This window comes from Cyanidioschyzon merolae, chromosome 9 (assembly GCF_000091205.1).
Source record: "Cyanidioschyzon merolae strain 10D DNA, chromosome 9, complete genome".
Classification (NCBI taxonomy): Eukaryota; Rhodophyta; class Bangiophyceae; order Cyanidiales; family Cyanidiaceae; genus Cyanidioschyzon; species Cyanidioschyzon merolae.
The window spans coordinates 317,361-337,865 of record NC_010135.1 but is presented as its reverse complement, the minus strand read 5'-3'; the positions used below and the strand labels follow the sequence as shown (position 1 = coordinate 337,865).

The 20,505-nt window shown below is 55.0% G+C and overlaps 6 protein-coding genes and 1 non-coding gene across 7 annotated transcripts, besides 1 other annotated feature; 5 read left to right on the top strand and 2 right to left on the bottom strand.

Annotated features, from left to right (window-relative positions):
• Positions 1 to 2,564: 2,564 nt before the first annotated feature.
• CYME_CMI118C (similar to cell death-regulatory protein GRIM19) lies at positions 2,565 to 2,999 on the top strand (the record flags this gene model as incomplete). The annotated part of the gene is made up of 1 exon (XM_005536235.1): positions 2,565 to 2,999. The coding sequence occupies one exon, from the start codon at positions 2,565 to 2,567 to the stop codon at positions 2,997 to 2,999; it is 435 nt and encodes a 144-aa protein (XP_005536292.1).
• A 3,215-nt stretch (positions 3,000 to 6,214) lies between these two features.
• CYME_CMI117C (ATP-binding subunit of unknown ABC transporter) lies at positions 6,215 to 8,983 on the bottom strand (the record flags this gene model as incomplete). Its single annotated transcript, XM_005536234.1, has 1 exon — positions 6,215 to 8,983. The coding sequence occupies one exon, from the start codon at positions 8,981 to 8,983 to the stop codon at positions 6,215 to 6,217; it is 2,769 nt and encodes a 922-aa protein (XP_005536291.1).
• Positions 8,984 to 9,293: 310 nt separating this feature from the next.
• On the top strand, positions 9,294 to 10,809 carry CYME_CMI116T. The gene has a single exon (XR_002461325.1). It is a non-coding gene; the product is annotated as a hypothetical transcript (transcript).
• Positions 10,325 to 13,408: a sequence feature (repetitive element).
• Positions 13,409 to 13,482: 74 nt separating this feature from the next.
• CYME_CMI114C (AMP deaminase) lies at positions 13,483 to 15,816 on the top strand (the record flags this gene model as incomplete). Its single annotated transcript, XM_005536233.1, has 1 exon — positions 13,483 to 15,816. One exon carries the CDS (start codon positions 13,483 to 13,485, stop codon positions 15,814 to 15,816), a length of 2,334 nt encoding a protein of 777 aa, XP_005536290.1.
• Positions 15,817 to 16,755: 939 nt separating this feature from the next.
• Positions 16,756 to 17,235, bottom strand: CYME_CMI113C (similar to peroxiredoxin Q; the record flags this gene model as incomplete). Its single annotated transcript, XM_005536232.1, has 1 exon — positions 16,756 to 17,235. One exon carries the CDS (start codon positions 17,233 to 17,235, stop codon positions 16,756 to 16,758), a length of 480 nt encoding a protein of 159 aa, XP_005536289.1.
• Positions 17,236 to 17,819: 584 nt separating this feature from the next.
• CYME_CMI112C (peroxiredoxin Q) lies at positions 17,820 to 18,476 on the top strand (the record flags this gene model as incomplete). The annotated part of the gene is made up of 1 exon (XM_005536231.1): positions 17,820 to 18,476. One exon carries the CDS (start codon positions 17,820 to 17,822, stop codon positions 18,474 to 18,476), a length of 657 nt encoding a protein of 218 aa, XP_005536288.1.
• A 247-nt stretch (positions 18,477 to 18,723) lies between these two features.
• On the top strand, positions 18,724 to 20,406 carry CYME_CMI111C (probable phytochelatin synthase; the record flags this gene model as incomplete). The annotated part of the gene is made up of 1 exon (XM_005536230.1): positions 18,724 to 20,406. The coding sequence occupies one exon, from the start codon at positions 18,724 to 18,726 to the stop codon at positions 20,404 to 20,406; it is 1,683 nt and encodes a 560-aa protein (XP_005536287.1).
• Between the last annotated feature and the right edge of the window lie 99 nt (positions 20,407 to 20,505).

The window sequence follows — 20,505 nt, the reverse complement described above, 5'->3', positions numbered from 1 at the left end:
ACTTTCGGCAGCTGTCGGTGCATTGCACAAACTGATGGAAGCTGCAATCTATGCTTGATGTGCTCATTTCCTCGTTTTATTCTATACAGTATCGGTTCTCGCATCGCAGAAGTGACTTTTGACCGCTGTCACGTGTTCCTGGAGACCGCCAGCAGAGCTGCTCGTCCGAGCGCCGTCTTGTGGCACGCAAACGCTTGCATCATCGCCCGGTACATGCCCTTGACGGGCACAGAAGGCTAAGCTCAGTGGCTTCTTCGGATTCCGCACCCGGTGTCGTGCCCGACGAACGCGGGCTTCCTCTGGGCAATCCCGTCGGCGAGTACCCAGTCCGCTGCACACGCAAGTGAACGCTCGCCCATTCGGTAGAGGATTTGTGGAACGCGATGTTGTTCATGACGAATCAAGTACCGGAAGGAAAATCCTGGCTTAAGATCAAATCCAGAAATTTGAACCGTCTAAGCTCTCCACTCGCGACTCGTTGACGCACCCTAAAATAGAAGCGATCGCTGCGATCACTAAAGTCCGAGGATGCAACTCTTTTCCACGCAAACAGAACCGACGGGGGCATGTGGAGGCATCTCATGTGACCGGTATAAAGCTGCTGCGCTCGAATGCCATTCCGTCGTCGGCCACAAGGAGAGGAAGGTTTGTGCTTCGAATAGAATCGATTATTTGCTATGAAACGTTCAGTGACCTTCCAACATGCATTCATGAACAAGTCGTCGAGAGATGACACCGACTGTGATTTTTCGTCGTTCATTCGGGGGCGCAAATGGCTCCGCCCATGAGTTGTCGTGAAATAGAGAGTCGGAAAACTTGAAGCATGCATGGCCCTAACATGCTTCACGTCAGGAAAGAAGCGCGGATTCTTGTACGTATGAATTGGATGATGATATCGGTTATTTTACCAATGCTTGTCTGAGGGCGTCGCGAAGCATTTTGATTCCGGCAAGGTAATTCATTCCAGCTGCGTTGCTTCGTTGGACCTGCCCCGTGCAAACGACCGAGAATCCAAGAACTACATATGAATGCGCAAGCCGTTCTTGAAACTATTCAAATGCCGAGGCAGAACATCTGAAAATCTTCGGATAATGAGCGAAATTCAGGAAAGGAGCGAGCAACTCAGTGTTCCATATTCATCTGACACTATTCTATGGGATGCGCCTTGATGTCTAGGTCTTTGTCGTTCAACTCCGAATCGCTCTGGTCTGGATACCGCTGAATCGAGCGGGTGGTACCAGAGCGCTTGCCGTGGCGGGTTCGTTCGCTGCTCGCTCGAAATTGCGGGCGTATGGACGCCACTTGGAAAACTTGGACGTGTCCGTTTCAAGATGCGGTAACCATCTGCATGTGAAAAAATGGAGCAGGCACCGTGCATCTGCCCTGATACGATTTAGAAAGAATCACAATATACGCACCTGACCTTGCCTTGATGCAAAGGGAAGCTGGCGTGAAACCCCCGTACGCCTCAGAGGATGACGTGTCGTGTCGTATGAAAGAATCGAACTCGGGTCATCGATACCAGTAACTCGGTGCAGCACGCGCGCATGGAATGAAGCCGCACCGCCAGTGGCACTTGTCGATGCGCGTCGTGCCTCGAGCGTGCTAGATCTCCCAGGTGCGCATATCGACCGCACTGCACAGAAAAAAGATCAGAAACTATCCACGAACGAGCAACGATAGAACGAGTTCTTTGCCCCTCTACGGCAAACATGAAGAAGGGGAAATGGTTTCCTTTTTGTCGAAACTTTACCTTAGAGGTGGAAGATCCCGCGAACCGGACAAGTCTGCCGGGCTGGTGCTTCGTGCTCTCTCCTGTGGCTGTTGCGTTAGTGAGATCTGACCAACTCGGCCGCAACGCAGTGTATTCTGGGACTCGGAGCGCCGATGTTGCGTCTGGGCATCGCCCTGGTCGCAGTGGACTTGTAGTATATCGCTTCGCGCAGTCGGACACAGTAGGTCTGTCTGCGAAATTTGCAGGCTCCCAGAATGATCGTGTATACCGACCCTGTGTCGGATGATCCAAGCCCCGAGTCGAAGTAGTCAATGGTGTGGCAAATCCGGTCCTGCCTCTATGAAATATCTGCTCCAGCGGTTTCGGCTCTGTTGTGGATGCTCCAAGGCATGCACTTGACACACAATATAACCTACAAAACGACCAGTATATCCGAGCTGAAGGCCAAGGAATGGAACTTGAAGGTAAAGTGCATCATCATGGACGCTTTTTCAATTACGAATACCCATCTCACAATCTGGGATCCCTGGTCCATGGACACGAATTTGGTCATCGGAAAAACATCGATGCCGTGTGCGCGTGCGCGCTCCTGCCACGAGCCCAACGGGCGATACACTTCTGCGAGAGCTTGGTACGTTCCCTGGACAAGCGCAAGGCACGGTGCACTGACGTTACTTGAGAAGCAAGTCAAGACTGAAGAGTAGTTGGCTTTGCGCTTTGGTAGTAGAGTGGAGCGGGAGTAGCGTAACCGCGTGCAACCACAGTGGCCGGTATTTTTGGAGTTCTGTATACTGCCCACTTCAGGGAGTGACCTGAACTCGCGTTCGACATGTCGCTCACTGGTGAGCGGCCTCCGTACTCTGGCGTGACGGAACCGCCAAAACCCCCGCCGCTCCAACACTTGCAGGACGGTCCACCGCCGGGCGGCTATCCGCGGCTGGACGTTCGGCGGAACCTGCCGCGGAACGTGGGGCCCTCGGCTACGGCGCTCTTCCTCGGGAGCGCCCTCGTTATGGCATACGGTTTTTGGCGAATGGGCAACTATAACTTACACCGAAGAGAACTTCTCGAGGAACGTCGTCAAGTGCGGGCGGCTTTAGCGCCGTTCCTACAGGCAGAAGAGGACGAGCGGTACCTGAAAGCAAAAGCGCAGTGGGAGGCCTGGGAAGCCAAAGTGATGGAACACGTTCCTGACTGGGAGAAAAAGAGGGAGCCTATTTACAAGACTCGAAGTCATGGGCCGACCTATGTTTTTCCTTTCTAAGAATCTGTGTAAACGCAGGAGGCTTGTCGATCGATCTGTCCATCGTGCCACAGAGAGGTGTCTCCAGGGCGTGCATTAGCACGGCGAGCTGGGACGGCGGAATACGCGAGTCTTGGGTGGATCGTTTGGATCGACTCCAGGAAAGAGTGATACGGTCGGGTATCTTCCTGCTTGCTGCCTGTGTCATGGACTAGTGTGATCGTATGCTCACGCGATGTCGTGCACGAAGCGGAGGTCGTGCGCAACGCGGCAGCGCTGCGGCGTGCACCATCTTGCCCACACGGAAGCATCCGCGTGCGAGCGGGCGCCTAGGCATTTCGGGTGTGCGTCCCGGGACGCAGACGCTCCATGACGCGTGGCTGCATTTGCAATGTGAAGCTTCTCGTGAGCGAGTGGCCATGTCAGCTGGACTAGTGCGGGCGCAGTGCATTAGATAGAGCGCGCTGATGCAGCCCTGATCGTCGAGGTTAGGCGTGCGGCCTCACGAGCTCATTTCGCCACAGGTGCTGACGCATCGTACGGGAAATTCGGGGCAGTGGTACGTTTTTTGACTTGGCAGGGAAAGGTGCCCTTGAGGCGTGCTGGTCTGTGGTGCGTGCACTTGTCTGGCTTTAGTGATCGTGCACGTTGCTCTGTTCGTGTTCACGAGCTGAATCGGGTACAGGCATTGAGATTTGCGACACGCAATGGACTGCTGCGCTGAAATGCATAGCGGACCCGATTATCGGCGAGCAGTTTTGATGCTGGAGCGTCCCTGCTCCACGAGACGGATGGTGCGCCCGAGACCAGGAGGCTGCCTTGCGCTCTGTTGATGCGCATCAGCATTGTTCTCACTGGTATTGAGATCGGTGCGCAAAACGAAGTGTTGAGTGGTAAAGTTTCCCCCAGGATATCACGAGCGTGTCAGCAACCTGGATGCATGGACGAGATCACCGCTGTTCACGGGCGTGTAGTTCAGAAAGGAGCATCCTTGGAGAGCTCTGCGCCACAGCCCACGAGACGAAAGCACTCCGAACGACTAGGCTTCGGGGAGTGAGCAGGAAATCCAGCATTCTGTCAAGTTCATGCAAAGATGTCGCTGCGTTTCCGTACGAGGAGTTGTGACATTTGCAGAGCCATGGAACTACACAACTGCGCGCGAGGTGATTGATACAGGCACTAGAGCGCAGTTGTGGTCGCGGTCGGATCAGGATGGGTCCTTTAACTCGTTACCAAACAAACGCGATTCTCGTGGAAGTCGTCTCGAATTCCCAGAAGACATCCCCGAGTTCTCGTTTATGCGACAAGGCAGCGCCTGGTCATGTGGACCAACTGCTGACATTCAAAAAGCACGTTATGTGAGGACTCTTGATACGGCTTGACACGGTCTACACACGCATAAGCTACTCGCAGTGTGGGTGGGGCACCCAGAGGTCACCGCGCCCCAGTGTACCTCGAACGACATTGGGGAGCTGCATTACGCGGGTACCACTGCAATCGGTACGACTGGTGCTGAGATCGGCTCCTGCAGCAATGGGCGGCTGCGCTTCATCCCTGAAAAACTGGTGACAAACAGACGAACGCCTTGAACGCTCCACGCATTCAAAGAGGATGTTGAGTGTGCTCGGCTCCTGCAGCAATGGACGGCTGCGCTTCATCCCTGAAAAACTGGCGACAAACAGACGACGCCTTGAACGCTCCACGCATTCAAAGAGGATGTTGACTGTGCTCGGCTCCTGCAGCAATGGGCGGCGGCGCTTCATCCCTGAAAAACTGGTGACAAACAGACGACGCCTTGAACGCTCCACGCATTCAAAGAGGATGTTGAGTGTGCTCGGCTCCTGCAGCAATGGGCGGCGGCGCTTCATCCCTGAAAAACTGGTGACAAACAGACGACGCCTTGAACGCTCCACGCATTCAAAGAGGATGTTGACTGTGCTCGGCTCCTGCAGCAATGGGCGGCGGCGCTTCATCCCTGAAAAACTGGTGACAAACAGACGACGCCTTGAACGCTCCACGCATTCAAAGAGGATGTTGACTGTGCTCGGCTCCTGCAGCAATGGGCGGCGGCGCTTCATCCCTGAAAAACTGGTGACAAACAGACGACGCCTTGAACGCTCCACGCATTCAAAGAGGATGTTGACTGTGCTCGGCTCCTGCAGCAATGGGCGGCTGCGCTTCATCCCTGAAAAACTGGTGACAAACAGACGACGCCTTGAACGCTCCACGCATTCAAAGAGGATGTTTATGGGTTCCGGGAGCCGGGGCAGGATGCGATGGCGCCAGCGGGCATCGCCCCGGGGACGCACCAATGACCGCACGGTGCGGTACGGGCCACGACATGTCGACTGCATGCGAGCCAGCAGGCTGGTCAGTCGTCAGTAGAACCCGAGCGCTGCGTAGTTGACTGCAACTGTACATGTAGATCCTCTCCATGATGAATCTGAGCGCATCCTCTGGCATGAAACAATGCCTTGCGTATAGTACTGAAAGGAAGGCAGATGTGCGCTGCTGATCGCGGGCGCACGCGACTTGGATGCACAGCAGTGATGCCGTTCACGTTTCCTTTGATCGAACGTGTGTACTGACTAGGGATCCCCGACGGCTTGCTTGATATCAGCGATTGGAAAAGCATCTGTCGATATACATCCGAGCTCCAAATTGAACTGCCCAATATTTCCCCACGGAGAATCTGGTCACTAACCATGTTCCATGACCCGCCGAGTCTTCCAGAAGCATCCACAATAGTACCGCTAGCGCCGGTGCAGAAGCAGCACGAAGACAGAACGACTCTGCCGTACCACTGGGGGCATCGGCCCGAGACGCACCGACACTGTTGCCGTCGCTGTGCGAGCACCAGCATACATGCAGCAGACGCTCGGATGCAGGTGCTGCGAATTCCCTGCTTGTTCGTCACAGAAGATGCGTGAACATCACCAGAGATTCCTCCAGAAAGTCCTATGAGGGAAACAAGCTGCAACATTTTTCATCGAAGATGCAGAGTGTGTTGCTGTGGTGTTGCGCGAGCGCTCGACGTACCGAGCAAGCACTCAAGCTGCGGTAACACGGGTACCCGTTCCAGCACCGTACAGCGTGCTCCCCAAACTGCGAATGCGTCAACGATGCTGAGCAGAGCATGGGCGTCATGACGACCAGAGCCACAGGGTTCGTAAAACGCTCCCTCCGGGCGTACCTTTTGAAGAAAACGGACGTTTACACCGGACCTGACAATGTTCTTAGTCATTCCAGCGCTTTGAGTTCATCATGCTGTCTTTCTTGTTCTTCACACCAGATCCGCCAAAAGTCTTCTTGCGTTCTTCGTGCAACTGACCGTCACCCGCCCGCGCCATGGCCTCCACTGGCGCCGACTTGATGTCGGTCACACCGGCGATGGCGCGCTCGCGAAGTCGCTGGCGCAACTCCAGGTGCTGTTCACAGTAGAAGCGATAATCACCATCATAAAACTCCAGTTTGCCATTTTCAATGGCAATGACACTCGTGGCCACCTGAGACACAAGGTAGCGGTCATGGCTCACGATAACGAGCGTACCGTCGTATTCCTGGAGAGCCTCCTCGAGGCACTCGCGACCCTCAATGTCCACATGGTTGCCTGGCTCATCGAGAACGAGCAGATTCGCCGGCTCGAGCAGGATCTTACAAAGCGCCAGGCGCGCTTTTTCGCCGCCACTCAGTGAACCAACTTTCTTCTCCACTGCATCGCCTTTGAACAGAAATCGTCCGAGAAGCGCACGAATCTGCTCGTAGGGCATGTTTGCCGGCGCGGCTCGCTGCATTGTTTCAAGGATCGTCAGGTTCATATCCAGTGCATCTGCCTGATTCTGCTCAAAGTATGCGATCTTGGTACCGTACTCGGCGATCGCCACCTCGCCTTCTGTCGGAGCCTCTATCCCGCAGATCAGCCGAAGCAACGTCGACTTGCCGCTGCCGTTCGGGCCCACAACGGCGATGCGATCTCCCCGCTCAATCGTAAAGTCGACATTACGGAAGAGCGTACGGTCCCCGTAGCGCATGGTGACCGAGCGAAGCGAAACCAAATCGCGAGCCGAACGTGGCGCCGATGGAAAGCGGAAACGAAGCATTTTTTCGTTGCCTGGCGGTGGCGACACGAACTTCTCCGCGGCCATGAATTTCTCGAGTGCTTTCTCACGGCTCTTGACTTGCGATGCCCTTGCAGCATTGTTCTTGAAGCGGTTGATAAACGCCTTTTGCTCTTCGATGTACTTCATCTGGCGTTCATACGCGGCTTGCCATGCAGCTATACGCTCTTTTTTCTGTTTCAGGAAGCTCGTATAGTTACCGACGTACTTCACAGTTTCACCTCGCTCCATCTCGACCACTTTGTTGCATACACGGTCGATGAATTCTCGGTCATGCGACACAATCACTAAGGGAATCGGGAGCGAGCAGAGGTAGTTTTCCAACCACTCCACAGAATCTACATCAAGATGGTTGCTCGGTTCGTCGAGAAGCAGCACGTGCGGCTCATGGAGAAGCACTTTGCCGAGGCCTATGCGCATTTTCCATCCACCGGAGTAAGATGCAACCAGCTTCTCGGGATCATCCCCGGAGACGAAGCCCAGAGCGGCCATTACGCGATCCACTTTCATATCTATGTTGAAAGCACCAACCCGCTCGCATTCTATGCGGGCACGCTCTAGCTCTTCCAGAAGCGCACCGAGGCGATCGGGATCGTGCGCAACGCTGGCGACTTGGTTCTCCAGCTCGTGATATCGGGCGAGTGCCGCATTTGCCTCCGTCAGAGCAGAGGAGAGTTCCTCACGTAGCGTTCGCGTCGGATTCAGGTCGTCATGGAACTCTTGACGCAGGTAACCCACACGCAGGCCTGCGGGCGAGCGCACAACCTCGCCTTTTGTCGGCTCTTGCAGTCCAGCCAGGATGCGCAAAAGAGACGTTTTCCCTGAACCGTTCTTTCCCACAATAGCAATACGATCGCCCATGCGAATGTCAAGTTCTGCCTTTTTCACAACGACCTCTCCCCGATATGACACACTAACATCCTCCAGACGAAGGAACACTGACTCGGCCGTGATGTCATCACCGGCGTCGGCCCTGAGGTTGAGGGCGGCGCGCCCCGCGGCAGTTGAGGTGCTCTGGGACTGGCGCTTCTGGCGAGCATTGTTTCCGGAGCTCACATCATCTTCCGGAACCTGCTCCGAGGATTCCTCCGAGCCCGCGTCCAGCACTGTCTCCAGCGGGGGCGAGTCGCCCGTAGCAACGGTCCTGGAAGCTTGTTTCGATTCTTCCGTGGCTGCAGCGGGTCGCTGAGTTTCCCTCTCAAGAGAGTGCACGGTCTCACCAGTAGTAGCAGTTAACTTTCCGTTGCGTTGAGGGTCCGCCGGAGCTGCTATCCCGTGCTCTGCGTTTTCAGAATGCGACGCTTTCACTGAGCCTTCATTTGGTGCTGCAGCGCGCAACGCCGAAGTCACGGTTGAAGCTTGTGCCTTTGATTTTTTGCCTTTTTTCCCCTTCTTCGGCTCCGTGAAAAGGTCTTCGAATCCTTCGAGGACCTCAAACCCATTAACAGAAGCTTGGGCCTTTGCATCAGAGGTGGGTGCTGGTTTTGTTTTCGGAGTCACTTTCTTCTTGTTGGACGTTAGGAGCAGGTCTTCGAACCCTTCCAACACCTCAACTTCTTCCTCGCTGACGAACGAAGAACCAGATGAGCCTCCGTCGCTCGTTGCCGCTAGACCACTAAGCTCCCGACGAGCGGATCCTGAAGTAAAGGCACCAGTGTTATCGTGGTGCTTCTTGCCTTTGCTCTCTAGGCTTAGCGCGGTGCGCCGACCTAAACGAAACCGCTTCGCGTGCGGAACCCACCGCCGGCTATTCAGAAGGAGCGCGTCCTTCGCGTCTTTGCCTAGAAAACTCCCTACTCTCGCCGTTCCAAGTATATTAGAGACAAAAGCGAGTTCCAGTTCCATTCCAAAGCTCGGTGAGGGCAAGCCTAGAACTGCCAAACGCATAGGTGCGTCTGCCCGGCTAAAGCGCCAGCGCGAGCCAGTCGAAGTTCGGCAACACAAACCCGACGGGAGCGCAGCCTCTCGGGTATGCTCATGTCCATATGTTCCAATTACATACAGTATTCGCGAGACCTGCTCACGACGGCGTTCACCAGGGCATCGACTGGCGATCGCGATTGCAGCTGCTAGGTGTGCATTGTCTCATTTTATTTCAATGCACCCATGCCAGTATCAAAGTGGAACGGATCCACTGAGCGATCGGCGAGTGCACTCACGAGAACTGCATGCGGTTGCGCCAGACGTCTTTCTTGGCACAAGCGTTTGAAAGATTTTCCTGCGGCTGCCTCTTTTCCTTCTCTGTTAAATCCGGCTTTGAACACAATGCCTTGGCCTGTCCTTGCAGCTCCGGTTGAAGCAGTCGGTTTCTGTTGATGGCAGCGTTCAAGCCGAGGTTTCGGAACTAGCGTATGGGAATGATATTCGTGCGCAACAGCCGGAAGCAGCTAAATCGGAACTTGAACGCTGCCTATAACATACGTCGACTGCTAAGAGCGGAACTTGATGGAACGGAGAGATCGACATAGTTCAATTCGGAGATAATGGGGAAGAAAAGCAGACAGTTGTATCAACACCTCATATAGACTGAGGTTGATAACGCTGGGAAGCGACACACAAACTTTAGGTTGTAAGCACGTCTTCGCTAGGCAGAACATCAATCGCTTTGGTCGTACAAGGGCAGCGAAGAGACTTGGCGGGTCCAGCTGACATGGTAGAGTCCATCTTCCAGGCCTCTCGAGGCAGGCGATTCCCCCAGACCGTATCCTAAACGCAGACGCTTGTCCAGTGCCTGTGAGAGCTCCGCCATTCGGAGCGGCGGACGTCGAGCTGCCAGCACCTGGCCATTCGCGCGGGGGTCCGGGTATTCAGGGTCAGCACCCGATGCACCTTACCAGAATCACCGGTCGCGCGGTTACTGGAAGCGTCTCGGAAAGTAACGAATGCTCCTTGCAAGCAAGTACTGCAATGCACCGCAGTCGAACAAGTATTTGTATCGGGAATTGGATTTCGAAGGATCCAGGGAGCGTTTGTGTTTTTTATTTGACAAAATGTCTACACAGGCCAGCGGTTCCCGATGCCACCGTTCGCATGCCGAGGCGATCCCAAGTTCGGGTATCGACCGCGCTATGGAAAAAGGGATAGAAACCAACCATGAAATAGCAACTTGATAACAATTTCGTTCGAACTGCATCGTCAGCGTTCGAAAGGGGGAAAACTTTCCGTTTTTTCAAAAGATTATTTTCTAGGCGGAAGATCCCGCGAGCTGGACGAGTCCACCGGAGTTTTTGCTCCGTATTCCTCTGCAGTGGCGGGTGCTGTAGTGACATCTGTGCAGCTCGTCCGCAACGCAATTCACTCTGGGACTAGGGGCAGGTAGGCTGCGTCTGGGCGTCGCCCCGGTTGCACTGGACTCCTAGTATATCGCATCGCATTGCCGCACGCAGAAGCTCTACCTGCGCGGTTTGCAGGCTCCCAGAATGATTATGCACTCCGACCCCGTTGTAGGTGAACAGCGCTTCGAGCTGACGCGCTCAGCGGCATCCCAAAGCCGTGCTGCTTCCATACTGCATCCGTACCAGCAGTGTGCGCGCTGCAGGGGGCGGCGCTCGGAGCAGGTAGTCGGCGCACAACAGAATGTGCGAAATAACCAGTATATCCGAGAACAGGTCATAGACATTTGACGTAGGGTACAGCATGATGGACACTTTCCCGAAAGCCAATACCCATCCCGCAATCTAGGATCCATGGTAAATGTAAACGGTTTGTCAGACAAAAAATGAGACAAGAAGCGCATGTAGCCGTCGAATGGAAGCGCCATCCTTCTTATTCGTAGACTTGACTGGAAACACGCGATGCGGCATTCGGAGCGTGCACTGTTGCCGGGGACTTGTCGCATGCACGAAAACGGCATGGCATCGCGGCATCAGCGTGTTACGATAGCGTCCAAGATGTATTCGCGTTCAAGTCATAGCAAAGTATAGTCTTTGAATCCGATCGTTTTTCAAACCTCAGTTTAGTGTGCTCAGTGGGTTTTCGCGCTTTCCAGCAGAAGCGTTCATAGTGCGTTCTTTTCCAAAAAATATAAGCAAGTCATTGATATGGAAGTGGAGGATTTCGAAGGGTCGGTGTCGCCAGCTGCCAGAGAAAAACGAAAAACATTGCCGAGTCCAGAGGAGCAGGCGAAGATGAAGGAGCTGCACGAAGGCGACAGTAAGATGAGATGGTAGCGAAAGCCTGTCTTCTAAAGTATACCAAGGATCCATACAAAAAAAGTTACGAGAGGCCATCAGAAACCGTGTCGAGTCGTACTCCTTGAGAATTATAAAGACTTCTTCTGAACTGATGCATATGGCGAGGGAGATGTATCGCGATATGACGGACATCAAAACATTCGAGGTTCCGAGAGAATTTTTCAACAAGACTTTTATTCGCCACCTGATGCTTGGCACAGGGGAAGCGTCGAGGAGAAATGAGAGAGTGCATGCCGTCCACGAAAATCACCCCGAATACCGCTTCGACGGTACTCTATACAAGAGTGTCGCAGATATTAACTCATACGGGACGATCAAGTACCTCACGAACCTGAAGAATCGTATGACCATGAAACTCAAACGCTTCATGATATGCGCCGTTTTTGCAACGTACCTGGGCCTCTCCCGCCAGGGGATATGGACCATCATCAATGGCATCACGAGCGATCGCCAGAATGGACAGGAGATCGAATTCGTCGTCAAGAAGATATCACGCGGGAGAAAGTATGAAGCTACTTTGATCCGTGCGGCTATTCAAGAGCACCGTGCAGTCATGGGGCTTGTCAAATCCAGCAGAAAACGTATCATATACGAAAAAAGATGAAAAAAATGGTATCCCTCATCCTGCGCTATTTCATGCTCCTGAACCGAGAACTCGAACGCAATGCGGAGATGAAGCTGAGTCAGGAAACGAAATGACGGGGTTGGAGGAACGGAAGGCTTTCCTAATGGGTAAGCGCTTCAACGTCGTTCCGTTGTGCAACATCAAGCCGCACTCTGTCTCAATCGACTCCGGAGTCCTTTACAGCATCATGGAGAAGATCAGTCCGGAGTTCGATGTCAGCGATAAGGAGTTAACGGGCGAAAACCGGGAATTGCATTGGACGAATACCTTCGATTTCATACGTGTCTAGACGAGCAACCAAAAGGTACTCACTGGGATGATCGAAACCGATGGAGTAGCCATGTGCGTACACTATCGGCGCTTGAAGGTGGATCGTCCAGTTCCGTCCTCAGTTGCGCTTCGGCGAAGCATGAAGAAAAAAAGGTGGCGGATCCTGCGACGCAGGAGGTAGAGGATAACGACGTTATCGTTGGTGCGGCGAAACAAGAAGATGAGAAGGAGCCGGGTCCTGCCGCGCAGGAGGTAGAGGATAACGACGTTGTCATTGGCGCGGACCCCGGACACACGAATATCATACCCGTCGCTGAACCGAAGCGTGCGGAAGATGGCATTGACGGTAACGTGCGCCAGAAAGATATGCGTCTTTTGAGATTTCTCGAGATCGAGATGCTATCGAGAATCCGGTATTGTGAATGCAAGGAAGAAAGTTGAGAGATGGAATGCAGGGGTGAAGGAGCACCTGGAAGCTTTGAGCGAGGTGACGGTCCGCGGAGCGGACTTTGAAGCTTTCCGGAAATTCATGGAAGCTCGCGTTGCGCATTGGGATGCACTGTGGGAGGAGTATACAAAGCCCCGGTGGGCTAGTCTGCGTATGAATCTGTATTGTGGGAAGCGGCGCGCGTTCGCGAACGTTTTCAATCAGTTGAACGCTTTGAAGGAGGATGAAAGTCAGAGGCTGGTAGAAGCATACAGAGCAGGGCGCTGGAAGACCCAAAAAAGGACTACGCCAGCTCCAACGACACGAACGTACAAGGAGTGCGCACAACGTTTCGTTACGATACCCATAGATGAGTTCCGGACATCGTATACACATCATGAACTGGGGTGCACACTTCAAAGGGTCGAGATGGAAAAGTGCCAGAGGAGCCCTGAGGATATAAAAAAGTACGGACAGCTGACGGAAGAGCAGATGGAAAGGAGGGCACAAGTTCGAGGACTCCTTGCATTGGTTAGCATAACAACCAACGGTAAGAAACGCATGGAGTTTGTGAACCGAGACTTTAATGCAGCTCTCAATATAAGGACATGTGTAGTGCTGCAGACTAGACCTCCAGAGTGGACAAGAGAGAATTTTGTGGGGCAACCTCTCAAAGTGGAATTATATGAGCAAAAGTTGGAAGCAGTAGTAGGTGGCCGGTCGAGAACCACGGGGAGGCGTCCGCGAATAATTTGGAGACGTCTTGTCCGGGGCGAATTTCTCGCCGGTACTGTACAGTGCAGGCGACATTCGACTTTAGACCGGCGTTTGTTGTGTGACGGTGTCGGGGAACTGGAGCACGTGCACGCTCATGGAACCATTTGGTAGAGATAGTGGCAAGCTCGTTTGGATTCATGACCTTGAACAGGAGGATGCCGAACCGGTTCTTGCACAGCGCGCCCTGTCTCCTCACTGGCGTCGTCTAGTTCAATCGTCGGTGGCAGCTGGTGAGCGCTCCGACGAGAGGGCACGGGACGCGCTGCTGGTTCCTGTTACCGATCCTCTGCGAGCGCAAGAAGCCTCCACTTCAGGTGACCGTAGCGACGGAACCCAACTCGTGCACAACACGGCCTCGGTAGACGAGGCGACCCTGACTGCGTTACAGACGCTTGAACTCCGGCGAGAACTTGGGCAAGCCTTCCGCTCACTCCGATCTGCGGTTACAGAGCGAGGTTTTCAGCGAGTACTCATCACGAACGAGGTCGAGTTAAACGCCGACGAGCGCAGGGTATGTGCACTGCTCCGAAACGCTATCGCCCTCCGCGAGAAATACCTCTACCTACCTGAAGTCCCAGAGTATGCGAACCCGGCACCTCCGTACCGCGACTGTGACCTGAGTATCCACGTCCCGCCACCGTATGATCCTTTTCGAGGGCCAGCCCTGGCGAAGGGCGATTACGCGTTCGAAGTTCGTGATGGCATCATGGAGGTCACAAGACCGGCAACCGAGACAAGCCGCGAACCGTGCAAGTTCGTTGTTCCTGGCTCCTATGCGCTTTTCGTGCACGATCTGAACACGCTGATCGGGATCATGAACGATCCCGACTCCCGCTCGTTCTGCTACAGGCGTCTGCAACTACTCTCTCTGCGCTTTCAAATGCATCTGCTACTCAACGATGAAGCAGAGCGGCTAGAGCAGATGACAGTGCCGCATCGAGACTTTTATAATGTCCGCAAGGTTGACACGCATATTCATCACAGCTCCTGTATGAACCAGAAGCACCTGCTCCGATTTATTAAGAAGAAACTCAAGACCGAGCCGAACACCCCAGTGATTGAGCGCGATGGCCGCGTTCTGACGCTGGCCGGGGTGTTCGACTCCCTCGGCATCACGGCGTATGAGCTGTCGGTGGACACGCTCGACGTGCACGCGGATAAGCGTACCGTGCAGCGCTTTGACCGCTTCAATAACAAGTATTCCCCGCTGGGAGAATCTCGTCTTCGGGAAGTGTTTCTGAAAACGGACAACTTTATCGAAGGCCGATTTCTGGCGGAAATCACCCGCGAGGTCCTCGATGATCTTGTAGAGAGCAAGTACTCCCATATCGAGCCCCGAATCTCGATATACGGCAAAAAACGATGCGAGTGGGATCGTCTTGCTCGCTGGTTCACCAAGCATCGAATCTACTCGGATCACGCCCGATGGTTGATCCAGATTCCGCGTTTGTTCGGCGCCTACCACGAAGCAGGGTTGCTGGAATCCTTTCAGGAAATGTTGAACAATATTTTCTTCCCGCTATTTGAGGTCACGCAAGATCCATCAACGCATCCGGAGCTGCACACAGTTCTGCAACAGATTGTAGGCTTCGACACCGTTGACGACGAGAGTGTACCGCAGCCACGCATCGACTTGTTGACCTTGCCACCGCCGCTAGCGTGGCGTACCTCAGCACCGATGCCCTATGCATACTTCACCTACTACATCTACGCTAATTTATGGGTTTTGAACAGGTTTCGCGAGCATCGAGGCCTGCATACCTTTCGATTCCGCCCACATGCTGGTGAAGCCGGCGAAATCGATCACCTGGCAGTGACGTTTCTCCTCGCGCACGGTATTAATCACGGGATTAACTTGAAAAAAGCACCCGTGCTGCAGTACCTCTACTACCTGTGCCAAGTGGGTCTCGCTGTCTCTCCGCTGGGCAATAACCTGCTATTCGTCGATTACACCAAGTCACCGGTACCAGTGTTTATTGCACGCGGGCTGAATGTGAGCCTCAGCACCGATGATCCACTTATGTTCCATTTCTCTCGCGAGCCGCTCATGGAAGAGTACTCGGTAGCCGCTCAGATATGGAAACTGAGCAGTTCGGATCTCTGTGAACTGGCGCGAAACTCTGCGCTACAGAGCGGTTTCGAGCCCTGTGTGAAGGCGCACTGGCTCGGACCGCGCTGGTTTCTCACCAATGACCAGGGGAACGATATCCACAAGTCCAATGTTCCATCTATTCGTGTTCGCTACCGCTACGAAACGCTCCTAAATGAGCTAACGCTGGTCTTCCGCCAGGCATCGGGTGCGTCGTGTACGCATCCGGAACCTGGAGGTTCGCTTTCATCCGTGGTCTCCTCTCGAGTGCTGCCTACCTTTGCGCAATTCTACTACGAGCGCCACATGCGGCGTCAAGGACCTGCCGAGAATCGTTGACTCGGCAGCTAGCGTCTTGTGGTTTGGATCGGTCGACGACGACCGTACGTGCACAGTCGAGGTGTTTTTACAACGACGCTGGCAACACGAACGGGTAACCATTGACAAAAACAGAGACATACATAGAAGCATGCGCACACCCGACTGCCGCGGCACGAGATCCGCGGCGAGACACTCGCCTGAGGTTCATGAGCAGGGGTTTCAACTCGGGCAGCAGCATGGCGAGGTTGCCTCGCACGAGTGCAGTGTTACCGTTCGTTGGCGGCAGGTGCACAGCCTCCGCAGCATGAATCGAAACCCGAGCAGTTGCCAGCGTTGCAGCGACCAGGCGCTCTTCATTCGATACCGTTTGTGTCGATAATCGATGCATCGATGATGATGCGTACGAGTCATTCATCGGTTATCGGCGAGTCCGAGAGAAAGGTTTTCGCTGTCAGCGCACGTCTCTTGAGGTTGAGTACTGGGCTTCACAGGCACAGCTTTTCGATATCGATACGCTGCTGCTTCTGCCGCATGACGTCCCACGCGCAGCGCGGCTGTCGCCAAGCTTCTGTGAGCGAGTCGGTATCCCGCATGCATGGGTATCTGGGTTCCCGCTCGTCGTTGCAGACTTGCTGGACGGTGTCCGTCGGACGTTATTCGGAGTTGACCGCAGCGCGCGCATCATATACCACAGAGACAGCGATGCAGCGACTCGATCTTCAAAATATGCTGGAACTTGGAGCTCAACTACGAAAACTTTTCACAGCGGGCCACGCCCTGCTTTACGTCACCGTACGTACCAACCGAGGCACACCTGGGCAGTTGCTTTCAGGGAAACCAACTGCCGGCACGCGTGCACATGACGGCATTTTTCGCGATCACTGGCGAGCGACGTTTTCAACACCGCTGGCGTTCGAGCTGCCGCCAGCAGACGAGGCTCTGGAGGCGCTCGACTTGTCATGTAGCGGCCTCCTCTGCAGCGATAGCCTTCTTCGCCACGTTTACGTGTTCGGTCCAACTGAGCTGACTATTAAATATATCCAGAATGCGGCCGCTCCGTCCGATGACATAGGTAACCCGCCCAGAAAGAAGACCGAACAGGGATCTGGGCACTTGGAAGAGTTTGCGCAGGCTCCCGTCGGTATCCGAAACAAGGTGGAACGGAAGTTTATGTTGCTGCGCGAACTCCCGCAGAACCTGTGGGGAATCAGCTGATACGCCTACCACCATTGCGTTCAGAGTTTCGAAAGCCGAATAAGAGTCACGGAACGCGCACGCTTCTCGGGTACAGCCCACGGTGAACGCTCGCGGAAAGAAGAACACCACGACGGGCCGTTGACCTCGCACAGACTCGGTGTCCACCAACGTTCCGTTATGGTCTGTAGCCCTGATGACAGGAGCAAGCTGCCCCTTGGTTGGAGCTTGTTCCGAACTCATGGATAAAACTGTTCCACAAAAGGTTCACCCGAGTCCGTTGCAGAGCACTCGATCGATAGCCACAGGTAGTACGACGACTACCAGGGTATAACGAAACTGGAGTTCTAAGATTCGCTTAAACGTAGCGTGGGCGTGCGTTACGGACGCGCCCCCAGCGCACCTGCATCCACAGGACACACGATGAACGGCGCTGGACGCCCCGCCTATTTTTTTCCATTGACAAAACGTTGACTTCGGCCAGCATTCTCCGATTATGCGCATTTTTCTTTTCTTACTTTTTTTTGTGACGTCCCCGCCCTATGCACCACCGTTTTACCCGTGCGTCCGTATGGAGACGCTCTCGAAGCCCGCGACAGCGATTGCACCTATAGAAACATCAGCGTCGCCTGATAGTCGTACCTGCAGCGCATGCCGAGCTGCTGCGGCATATACCGCAGAGGCGTCGCCACGTTGCCATCATCGCCAGGCGTGCGCGCTTTCACATTCACACGATCGCATCGGCGCGGCGCCTGCCAGTCGTCCAGCTGGTACCGCGGAGAGGACGTTTTCCAAGCACAGAGCAAGCTATCAGCGCATATCGTTTCATGTTTGTTTCCTTAACGCTTACGCAATCTCTTCAGCGCGCTGGCATCAGGGCTGGTGCAAGGCAAGCACAAGCTTACCCGAGCCAGGGATTCGAGCAGGCTGTACCCGCTCGAGTTCGGTACGGAAGACAAGCAGCCCTGCTGACTGTTAAACGCTCCCACGGTGCCGCTGCTCGACGTTCGCTCTTCACGCTGCGGAGTGCTGGAGTCACGGAGGGTTCTATGGCGCCGGACTTTACGCTGCTTGATCAGAATGGAGAAGCAGTGACCCTGTCCAAGCTGCGTGGTAAACCCGTGGTACTGGCCTTCTATCCGGCAGCGTCGAGTCCCGGTTGCACGAAAGAGCTTTGCGCCTTTCGAGATGATCTCGCCGCTTTCGAGTCCGTAGACGCTGTGGTGCTGGGCATCAGCTCGAACACTGTAGAGGAGCAGAAGCGCTTCTCCGAGGCACAGGGATATCGCTTTCGTCTGCTTGCAGATGTTGGCGGCAAGGTGCGCAAGCTCTACGGCGTTCCGAATACGTTAGGTGTTTTACCAGGGAGAGTAACCTACGTCATTGACAAGGAGGGTAAGGTTGTGAAGGTGCACAACAGTCAGATGGACTTTCTCTCCCATGTGGAGGAAGCGAAACGCGCGCTTGCCATCATGCGTTCGTAGACGCGCGTGACCAGGCGGCAGCCGCCGCCGCTGCCGCCCTCCACCACCCAGGCCAAGCCATGAGTCTGCAGGCGGGACTTGGGAACGGGATTCGAACTAGCCTAGCCAGATACGCGCTGTAGGTCGTTGTGTTGTAAACAAGGGTTGAACTGTCTTCAGGGGGGTTTTGTTTGACTAGTGAGCACCGAGTCTGGGTTGCAGACGACAAGTGAAAGACGGTGCTCACCTCACAGGCTGGTCGCCGCTGATGATCATTTGGCGTCCGTTGGTACGTTGCGGTTACCACGGGTTCGCGTGTCGTCTCGAGAAGCTCCAGCGTCCGCTTGAGTGCGTGCTGCAAAACGAAGGGCGTGGCGGCTGCTTTAAAAGATTGAGGACTCGTTCGCAACCGCAGGTGACTCGAGCAACCATGGCGCCAGCGCTTGAGCAGTGCCCAGTTCAGACGCCGTCGAGTCGCACACAACCTGCTCCTGCGCTACCAGAGAATGACGCCACGGTGCTGCGTACACAGACACCACAGACGATAACGGTGACGACGACGACGACGACGACGAGGATACCGAGCGCAACTCCTCCGCCGGCGGTGTCGTTCTATCGTCGCCCGCTTCCGGCAACGTGCATCGCGCTGGACTCTGCTGAGGGTCGAGCTTTGTTCGAGCGCAGCCTTTTTTCGGGCCTAGCAGAGCCTTTCCTGCCCTTGGTATCCCAGTTTACTACGCAAAGCGAGCCGGCCTTTTGCGGTTTAGGCTCGCTCGCAATGGTGCTCAACGCGCTCCAGGTCGATCCCGGACGTCCGTGGAAAGGCCCCTGGCGCTGGTTTTCTGAGGAGCTCCTCGATTGCTGTCTGCCTCTGCATATCGTCGCTCGCGAGGGCATCACCCTGGACGAGTTCCGCTGCCTGGGTCAATGCAATGGTGCCCTCGTGGAGACAGCACAGCCACCAGCACCTGGTGTGGCACCGTCCCAGCATTTATCGCTCGAGCGTTTCCGTGAGTCTCTCCAACGAATGTGCAGTGATCGGGACCCCCGAAACGGTAGCGGGTTCCTGGTGCTTTGCTACGCCCGCGAGGCCCTGCAGCAAACAGGCACCGGGCATTTTTCCCCGATTGCTGCATACGACGAGGTGTCGGATCGTGCCCTGATCCTTGATGTGGCGCGCTTCAAGTACCCACCACACTGGGTGGCACTCCCGGACCTGTATCGAGCGATGAGCGTCCTCGATCCGGCAACAGGGATGCCCCGGGGTCTCGCTATGGTGCGTCGTCGGCCGGTCGTTGAGGCGTCGGGCACCTCAAACCGCACACCGGTGCCGTCGGAGGATGCCTCCGCGAGCACGGTACGCCCGTGTGCGTGGCGTCCGCGTCTTCTCCACATGAAACGTCTGTCGACGCAGCAGGAAACCGCTAGAGCGCTAACTGAGGTACAAATCACGATTCGAGGCCTGATGCGGGGATATGCAATCGCAATGGACGAGAAGCAGCTCGCCGAGTTCATGGAAACGCTCATTCAAATCTGGACGCTGCATCTCTCTCGTCATCTGGCGGTAACCCCGTTGCGGATTCAAGATGCAAACACGAGCTGTGAGTGCTCTAGCTCTAGACGTTTGCTTTTAGACGCGCTTCAGAAGAGTCCGCTGTTGAGAGCGTATCGGCAGCTGGGGATTGGAAAGGTATCGGCTGACGACGTGGATCCGGCGCTCTGCGCAGCCGCCGAGGCGGTGATGATGGTTGGCCTGCTCGAGTACGCAGCGCGAATAGCGGCGACTTGCGGCTCGGACCCGGCGCATGATGGCTTCCAGGCCCTGATCAAGCGGCTCCTTGGTGATGACGAACGCGCTCGCGATGAAACCCGACGCATCGCTGACGTTCTAGCGGGCTTTGTGGATGCCGCACAGCAAGCGGAAGCACCAGCAACAGGAGCAAACAAGTAGAGCCAATGTCACCAGGCTCCTTAATACCCAACATTATCGCTGTTGCGATGGAGCGCGAACCTCGGACAGGCAGCCGCCGCATCCAATACGAGTGCAAGC